The 10,150-nt window shown below is 43.9% G+C and overlaps 1 protein-coding gene across 1 annotated transcript in view; it reads left to right on the forward strand.

Moving 5' to 3' along the window:
- Window positions 1-7,739, forward strand: part of LOC142761289 (two pore channel protein 2-like) — a 32,835-nt gene extending 25,096 nt beyond the window's left edge. Inside the window, exons 17-19 of the mRNA XM_075864478.1 lie at window positions 989-1,102; window positions 1,746-1,855; window positions 6,323-7,739. Coding sequence (XP_075720593.1) covers window positions 989-1,102; window positions 1,746-1,855; window positions 6,323-6,468 — 370 coding nt within the window. The 3' untranslated portion in view covers window positions 6,469-7,739. The remainder of the gene's footprint in view (window positions 1-988; window positions 1,103-1,745; window positions 1,856-6,322) is intronic.
- Window positions 7,740-10,150: the final 2,411 nt, after the last annotated feature.

The following is a 10,150-nucleotide window of genomic DNA, read 5'->3' on the forward strand; positions in this document are numbered from 1 at the left end:
GCTAAGATCCCATGTCATATTTATTCTAGACACGGTATAATCTTTGATGGACTGGCCGCTATAATTGTTAGATCTCAACCCTATTGAGCTGTTGTAGGATAACTTTTTTTTTTTTTAAACGCAACACATTGAAGGGGTGATGTGGGGGTGTCAACATGTCTACAAATAATAATGGCAGCATGTGGGATGAGCTCCACTTTTTAAAGAGGACCTTTCATTAGTTTATTAATGCCCTATCTACTAACCAATCTAATATGCTGATCACTACAGTCTAAATTGTGTTCCAAAACGATTTTATTTTCAAAGTTATTTAGCTTTTTTCTAAATATGCTACTATGGCTATACTAGCCACATGGGAGGTAACTCTTAATTTTCTCTATGAGCGGTGTAATAGTTTCTGTATGACGCTGTCCAATCAGCATCATACAGTTCTCCTCTCCCCAGCCCAGCGTGATCTCCGCTTCAATTGTGAGATCACGCTGTGTTGTCACCTCCAGCCGCATGTCTTTCAACACAGCGGCTCAGCGCTCCTACAGGAAGACTGTCCCTGCATCACCTCCAGCCGTGCCAGGACGATTGTCCTCCACAGCAGCAGTTGTGAGTGTGACCGTCTCCCTAGAGGAGCGCTGAGTCGCTATGTTGAAGGACATGCGGCCGGAGGTGACGACACGGCAAGATCAAAACTTTTGCAGACTAATAATATATACATATCACCTGAATTGCTCCCTTCGCAAGCAAGAGATTTTTCTTTTAGAGCAGAGCCCGTCTGCAGTACAGTGCCATAGCCGCCCTGTTAGGTTGCCTGAATTACTTTTGCTCTTAAAGGGAACATTTTGGGTAATTGGTACATATTAGGGAATTGCTGACTTTACAGTTCTATAACATTTACAGTGGCTAAATGGTAGTTTCTATTTAACCAATGACCGCAAACCCTCCTAAACAGTAGATATTATATTTTTGCAATACTTTTGTATGTTTTGATTTCCAGCATATTTGTAGCATTTATTTTGGAAGCATTTTTTGTGGAATACTCCCTGGAGAAAAGTGAAGTTGAAAGTGCCATTGAAAAGAAGATCCAGGAGCTTGGAATGGCAGCACAGGAGTAAGTGATCTGTACACTGGTTTAAATTACATTTACACAATATTCTTACTGTGTATGCAGGAAATAACCGCGCCATTTATAAGGCAGTTTTCATTACAGCTGAGATAACTAGACATTTTTGCTGCACTGTTTTGTTCGCATTGCTTTGAGCGTGCTATATGGTGGTGACTCTCCAAGAGCTTCCCGTAAACAAGGCTTCCCGCACACTTTGACTCGCTAAGCAGACTGGGTATACAGATGCCCCAACACTGGTTCTGTGCTCTGTACATTCTAAGCATCCAACTGGTAACTCCGTTTTTTCTATATATCCCTGCTTGCTTATGACTAATGAACTTTAACCATGAAATCCTTTAACGACCAAGCATCAGGACTTTGTAAGCACTGCAGCACAGTCCTTGTGGGCTGGAGCCTGATGTGGCAGGGGAGCCTGCGGGCACGGCAATAGACACACGGAGGGACGGGGGAATGTTATCAACTAGGTCCGTGTCCTGAGGACTTAGATCCAGTTCAAAGCTGCGCTGTTTCAGGGATCCAGGGCGGGCCACTTCCCCACTGGGCCCAGTATGTCATGACAGGTCAGTTTACACTTTTACTGTGCAGCAGGTCATAAGTGATCTTATTCTCCATTATTCATTGAACGCAGGGGAGATATTCCTACTAGGAACTTGGTGGACAACATGGACGATTGTGAAAATGTCGGAGGGTTTGGCGAGAGAAACCAGAAAGGATTGATGTTTCGAATTGCCTCAAAACGTATGTTTTTACTTATTGTTTTTTTCTCGCATAAAAATAGACATAATTATTGCATTTTGAAAGTTCCTTTTTTTTCATACTAGGCACATACATTGTTTTATATTCACTCAACGTTGAAATTGCAACACCAAGAAGGAAAAGTTTTGGAATTGTGTAAATTACAGGATCGATAGACATGTTAATGATATGCAAATGCTAAAAAAAAAATGGAAACAAAATATTCCAAACATCTTGATTTATTCAGTATAGAGTATGAGTGAAAGACACAGAAATACACACACTTACACGCCTTGACATCCTATCAATGAGGTTATTAATGGTTGTCTGAGGAATGTTATGTCACGCTGAATGCACTTGGGCACGCAAATAATCAAGATTGGCTGCTGGCAGCTCCCTTTGCAATTGCCGACCAATGACGTCCCAGATGTGCTCGATGGAGGACAAGTCTGGAGATGCTGCAGGCCATGGTAGCACGTTTGGTCAAGCAGGCTGGTCACAGTAGCACGAGCAACATTCGGCCTGGTGTTGTCCTGTTGAAGAACGGCTTCTGGGACACTGGAGAAAGCGTATCAGTGGTTCCACAACCAAATCAATGTAACGCCGAGCTGTTAGTGTAACATCCAATTACACTTGCAGTACAGAATGGATCACTATGCGCCATTTTTCCAATCCGTACGGACGAAATCTACGGTCGTGTGCATGGGGCCTAACTTGCGTTTTTTTGGTGAAGTTTATTTGTGGGCCAGATGTTACTTTACACAGCATTTTTGTTTGTGATATTTATGCAGCGTTTTTAGGGTCCGTGGCGTTTTTTTTTCCATAGTCTTCTCTATAGGACTTTTAAAAAAAAAAAAACATGAAAACTTCATAAAAAATTCTTGAAATGCATAAATATATAATAGACCGGAAAAGTTGTAAAATGCACCACATTTATAAAAGATGTGTGCCATGTTGGTATATATGTACATAAGCCATGAGGTGGCACAAGGAAAAGAAATGTACCTAACATGCCTGGTCGAGTTGCGTCGTTTTCATGAAACGTAAATTCACGCATTCCCTTCAACACTATTGATAAATTACCCCCAACATATGTTAGTAATTTTACATTTTTATGATTGCGGTCTATTAAACGTTATTTTGGAAAACTCGGACATCCTCCTTTAAAGTAAACCTGCCTCACAAAGAGTATAATGAAATCTGTTCCTGCACAAAATATTTGCATATCGAACAACCATGTTTAACGTAAAAGTCAGCAGCTGGAGTTTAGGCTAAGTTCGCTAGGTTTCCATTTTTTTGACAGCAGCAAAAGTGCAGTCTGCAGAACTTTTTGTTTTCGTGAAAAAAAATGGAAACCTAGCGAACGGAGACCAAAGGAAAGCAACTGAAACAAAACAATTACCATTGAAATCAATGGTAATTCTAACGGAATCGTTGCTTTCCGTTTAATCTTTCGATCCTCTCCTCGTAGTGTGAAAGCAGCCTTAGCTGTCCAACAATAGCCGCATTAAAGCTATAATAAAGAGAGAAATTGCTGATCTCCAATTTTAACTATTTAAACACTACAATCAACTATGATCCCGGTGTACATAGGAGGAAACAATGGGGAGTCCCTCATAAAACCATGTCACAGGGCAGAGGCGTAGATAGGTTCTCCTGCACCTGGGGCAAAGATCCAGATTGGCGCCCCCCCCCCACAACTTCTTTCCCGATATCTCCTTCACCCTCGCCATGTTTGCTTGCTCTACCAATCAATGAGGTGTAATTTTTTTATTCACAATTTTTTTTAATGTAACTCGAGCATAAAACTATTTGTACATTTTACAAGCGATATAGTTCTATAAGGGAGTTACCATAACAATAAATTAAAGAGGCCACACACAACCCCTTGTAGATAATGCCACAAACAGCTGCCTGTAGATGGTGCCATACACAGACCCCTGTAGTTAGCGCCACGGACAGCTGCCTGTAGATGGCTCCACACACAGCCCCCTGTTGTAGATGGCTCCACACACAGCCCCCTGTTGTAGATGGCTCCACACACAGCCCCCTGTTGTAGATGGCGCCACACAGCCCCCCTGTTGTAGATGGCGCCACACAGCCCCCCTGTTGTAGATGGCGCCACACAGCCCACCTGTTGTAGATGGCGCCACACAGCCCCCCTGTTGTAGATGGCGCCACACAGCCCCCCTGTTGTAGATGGCGCCACACAGCCCCCCTGTTGTAGATGGCGCCACACAGCCCCCCTGTTGTAGATGGCTCCACACACAGCCCCCTGTTGTAGATGGCTCCACACACAGCCCCCTGTTGTAGATGGCTCCACACACAGCCCCCTGTTGTAGATGGCTCCACACACAGCCCCCTGTTGTAGATGGCTCCACACACAGCCCCCTGTTGTAGATGGCTCCACACACAGCCCCCTGTTGTAGATGGCTCCACACACAGCCCCCTGTTGTAGATGGCTCCACACACAGCCCCCCTGTTGTAGATGGCTCCACACACAGCCCCCCTGTTGTAGATGGCGCCACACAGCCCCCCTGTTGTAGATGGCGCCACACAGCCCCCCTGTTGTAGATGGCGCCACACAGCCCCCCTGTTGTAGCTGGCGCCACACAGCCTCCCTGTTGTAGCTGGCGCCACACAGCCTCCCTGTTGTAGCTGGCGCCACACAGCCTCCCTGTTGTAGCTGGCGCCACACAGCCTCCCTGTTGTAGCTGGCGCCACACAGCCTCCCTGTTGTAGCTGGCGCCACACAGCCTCCCTGTTGTAGATGGCGCCACACAGCCTCCCTGTTGTAGATGGCGCCACACAGCCTCCCTGTTGTAGATGGCGCCACACAGCCTCCCTGTTGTAGATGGCGCCACACAGCCTCCCTGTTGTAGATGGCGCCACACAGCCTCCCTGTTGTAGATGGCGCCACACAGCCTCCCTGTTGTAGATGGCTCCACACAGCCCCCTGTTGTAGATGGCGCCACACATAGCCCCCCTTGTAGATAATGCCACACAGCCCCGCTTGTACATAGCGCCACACAGCCCCTCCTGGTAAATAGCGCCACACTGACTCCCTTGTAAAATAGCGCCACACTGACCCCCTTCTAAAATAGCGCCACACTGACCCGCCTTGTAGATAGTGCCACACACAGCCTCCACTTGTAGATAATGCCACACAGCTCCTCCTTGTAAATAGCGCCAAACTGACCCCCTTGTAAACAGCGCCAAACTGACCCCCGCTTGTAAAATAGCGCCACACTGTCCCCCCCTTTTAAATTGGGCCGAACACAGCCCCCCTTGTAGATAGTGCCACACACAGCCCGCTGCCCCCCTTGTAGATAGCGCCACACTCCCCCCTTGTAGATAGTGCCACACACAGCCCACCACCCCCCTTGTAAATAGCACCACACTCACCACCCCTTGTAAATAGTGCCACACTGTAAACAGAGCAGAGAGCGGTAGCCTACCTCTACCACTCTCCGCTCTGCCTGACGTTACTCACCGAAGGAGCCGAGGAGGTAATACTGCGCAGGCAGCAACGGACTTCCTTCTGACTAGGGTCGGTGACAGCCCGGGAGTGGACCAGTGAGGTCAGGTGACTGGACTGATCCACTCCCGGGCCGTCACAGACCCCAGTCAGAACGCCGCCACATGAACTCCTGGCTCTGCCTAACGCTGATCGCTGCTGCTGGTGTCCGACATACAGGGCGCCTATCAGCAGCGATCAGCTGCTCTGCCACGCAGCCCCCCCTTCCCAACAACCTAGTTGAGCCCGGGGCACATGCCCCGCCTGCCCCCCCCCCCCCTAGCTACACCCCTGCACAGGGCATTCCTGTGCCCATACCTTTTAGGGACCGACAGTCCAGTATTTATTGAAGGAGCCTAGGGCTGACTGAATTTATTGCAGTTTATGGTATACTTCAATATGCCCTTACAATTCCTTGTATATTTAGTTATGCACAGGATAAGGTAACTGTCCTACTTCTTTATTAGAGAACCACTAGAGATCTCTCTGCTGACAAGCTTGTTGACTGTTTCCAATGACAACCAGCAGAATTGGCAATACATCACTGGGCTATAATACGTGTTTTAACTAAGAGCCAGTGAAAAAATAATAATGCAATATATTTACAATGAATTATTGAAATGCGCCCACTCCGTAGAGTAAATTACATCTGCCTCTAGGAGAGACTGTCACCGCAACACAGTACCATAAGGAAGCACATGGGCTCTTTGTATCCCCATACGGGCTCTATGCACATGACAGGAGGCCTTATGTCTCACAATTCAAGCTTCTTCAGAACATTGTAGTCTGTACAGTCTTACAGGGGACCTGTAGGCAACGGGCCCACCACCACCTTTACATTGCTTCATACAGTCTGAAGACTGCATGAAGGGTCTGCTCTAATGGCTTACAAAAATGAAGAGTAGTTGGCATGTTCTTTTTAATATCTTTGGTTTTATACTATTGTCTTTCAGGCTATAGGACCGTGGATGCCTTATTACAGCGAATGTTTGAGGCAGAAATACCTCCAGAAGATGAAGGTCCACCAATGGAGGACATTTTGAATTTGTCACCCAATGACCTCTATATTGAAAATCCAACATTCAATTCAGCAGCCTAGTATCCAGAGGATAACAAGTCATACTCGAAAAATGGAAAAAATTGAATAAAATGGTCCGTGCTGAGAACCACAGAATTGCTGCTGCTCACGGATGCATTTTTTTCTAATTAAATATATTTTTATTTTTATACAGAACAGCTCTTTTAGTATGTAAAGAAAAAGAACAAATAATGGAAAGATTCATCTATTTTGCGGTGTCAAAATAAGGACATATCACCACTTAGGGCCACTTTGCACAAAGCACTTCTTTAGGGCTCCTTTGAACGGCCATATTTGGTTAAGGATTCAATACTTACTTTTGGATCTAATACAATTTTTTTTAGCAAGTAAACAGACTGGAATATAAACCCAGAAATACTGCTGAGTAAAGAGGCCTTTCTTACACATCATGAATATTGGTTTAGCTTAGGAAATGGCTCTGGGCAAAACTGATACTGTGAGGTGCATGACGCAGAGATTATTGTTATGGCATTATCACACACATACGCACACACACACACATGCCTGGAGTGTTCCTTTATAGAAGACTTGTGACCTCTCCTGACACGTTTGGCTTATTAAATACTTGTATTCCCATTGAAATAACTGTGAAGCGTATTTTCTGAGTCTGTGAACTACTGTTCCTGTGTTATTTCTACTGGAAAAGTATGAACAAATTGATAACTGGGTGTTCTCATTCATTTTTCAATCGGGTATATCCCTAAAGAGTCACACTGCCAGCATTGGATAGTATCACACTGTATAGGGACACACCTCTATTGGTAAGGAGAATGGTAACACACAGTTGTCAATTTATTCATTAATTTCCAGGAGGAATAACAGAGTAATTGCACAGCACAGAGTTCTAAGAAAAGATGCTCCAGAATAGTTTTTCGTTTTTATGGGATCACGCATGTGCAGTTTTAGCCTATTTTCATGAGCCAAAGTGGAGACAAAATTTTCTTTATACTTCTGGATCCTTCAAAACTGTATGTGTGAATCCAGTCTTAAAAGGTATTTACAGAGTCAACCTTTCCCCAAAACTACATCCATGACCAAACACCTTGTGTCTTAGATTATTTTTTATTATAAGCACTTTTTTTTTTTTTCCAACTACCTTTGAATAAATGGTTAGACCAACTACACTATTGAGAATTGTTATTGATGCCCATTTAGAAATGTTTTTTTTTTCGTTTTTTAATTCATGATTCGTACCCATTATGTCTTTTGCAACTATTAAGAAGTATGAATGAGTGTTCTTACCTGTGACTTTTACACTTAATACAACCAATCTGAGAAATTATTATCTTTACAATTCTAAGCATAATTACATTTTGAATATCTATTGTATTTATGTATATGAATAAATCTCATTGTACAAAATTATTGATTGTAATATATTATCAACAGAATAATGCTTAGAAAGTAGTGAGGATGTTAAAGCTATATTCTAAGTATGTGTGCGCAAGGAGAGACACATACAGCTAAAAGAGCCCATACACTTTAGATAGTTGTCAGCCGACCACTATTGCTCCCGAATTTACGATTACCGTGCATGTTTATTTTAATGAGGAGAAAGGAAGAAACTGCTGTCAGACACCTCTGGCACCGACTTATCTTTGGCAAGAACAAAGGATAAGGCATGATATCTGCCATCGGGGAGAGTCGAGCTACTCCCTACACATTAAAATGTTGGATGGTCCTGCCAAAATCGGTGGGTTCAGCTGATTTTTATCTAATGTGAATGGACACCTTAGGTTAAGCTGAAGCGTTTTTGTTGTGGTTGTGATTGTGGTGAATGAAATTTGTACAAATCCTGTCCACACTATGCCTGTGGTTTCAAGAAAAACAGTGGTGCATATAGGGATTGTCTATTCTGGACAGCCCCTCTCTATACACCCTATTAGGGCATATGAATGTCATGAACAGGAGCCCCTTGCTTGAGACCCATATCTATGAGCCAACAATTTCTCTTTCTCTCTCTCTCTCTTTCTCTCTCTCTCTCTCTCTTTCATTTGAAAGGTCACATTTAATACTACAGTTCCCCTGTAGCTGCAGTAGAAATGTCAAACTTTACCTGGCAAAAATCAACAGATTGCTGGGGGTCTGGACCTGCGGCGATCCGCTGATGGTGAATCTTCTATTAAAATTGTTCTCAGCAATGAGGCAACCGCTTCCAAACTCCATGATTTTTGTTTTACATTCGGTACCAAAAACAAGATTTTTTTTTTTTAGTGCTCCCCATAAAGTCCTTTCCCCACCAGTCCATTGGGGAACACAGACCATGCTGGTGCCATTAGGAGCCATGACACTAAGAATAAAAAATGCTTAATAGAACAAGAATATCTTAACCAAAAAAAGAATACCATGTCCGATAGACAACCTTATGATTTTCATAGCAAAAAAAGGGTGGGAGATGTGTCCTTCAATGAACTGGACAAAAAAATAATATTACGGTGAGTACTCAAAAAATCCTATTTTCTCATTGGGGGACACCGACCATGGGATTTCCCAAAGCAGCCCACATGGGTAAAGGAAGTAGGTAAGCATCACCAGAGATGCCTGCAACACCTTGCAACCATGGGAAACATCTGCTAACGTAAAGGCATGCACCAAGGAAACTTTGGTGAATGTGTTTAAAGACTACCAGGTAGCGGTCTTGCAGAACTGAAGAGCCTGATGGCGCTCAGCCCAGGAAGCATCAACCACCCAAGTGAAATGGGCTGTAATCCGGATTGGGGGTTTCTTCGCAAATAGCCAACTACAGCCATTAAGCAATTGTAGCCTTAGAAGTTGCCAAGCCGGACCCTCTGGAAAAACAAACAAGGAGTCCAGGGACAAAAAAAGGAAGTAACAGGTAGAATCGAAAGGCGCAGACCACATCCAAATTATGAAGAGAGTGTTCCTTAGGATGCAAAGGAGATGGACAAAAGGATGGCAAAACAATATTTTCGTTCAGGTGGAAGGAGATGATCACCTTGGGCAAAAAAGAGGGCACGATGTAGAGCACTACCTTATCTTGATGGAGAGTCAAATACGAAGAACAACAAGATAGGGTTGTCAGCACGGAAAACCTCCATATCGCGGTCACAACACAAGGAACACCTTCCAGCTGACCAGGCACAACAAAATCTCATGAAGAGGTTCAAAAGCAGCTGACTGCATTGCAGAGACAACTAAAGTCAGATCCCATCACTGAGTTGGGGGCCCTGCGTGTACAACCCCTTAAAAAAAAATTCGGACATTGGATCTAGATGCCAGAGGTCTGTTAATAAAAAAAAAACACAACGCAGATACCTGCCCCTTAATTAAAGGGAATGTGTCGCTAGAAATTGTATTTATTTTTTTCAGTTAAACAGTTAGTATCTAAGTAATTAAACACTGTTTTAATTTTTTCACAAGTCAGGAAATATTATAAATTAGATTCTAATTTATAACATTTCCATGTGCTGGTCACTAGAGTGAGCAATTCCCAAAATTGCAGCATTGCAATGTGGAAAAGCAACCTCATTGCTTTATGCTGCAAATTTGGTGTAGACACACACGCTCTAGTGAGCTCACACAATCCCCCCTCCCTTATCCTTGCTAGTGCCAGGAGAAGGAGGTGGTTGAATCTTCTAATCCTCCTGCACTGTGCATTCGCTCAGAAAATGGCGGCACACAGTGTAGGAGGATTAAATACAGTGGTAATCAGACAGTATAG

The sequence above is a fragment of the Rhinoderma darwinii genome, chromosome 4 (genome assembly GCF_050947455.1).
Source record: "Rhinoderma darwinii isolate aRhiDar2 chromosome 4, aRhiDar2.hap1, whole genome shotgun sequence".
Classification (NCBI taxonomy): domain Eukaryota; kingdom Metazoa; phylum Chordata; class Amphibia; order Anura; family Rhinodermatidae; genus Rhinoderma; species Rhinoderma darwinii.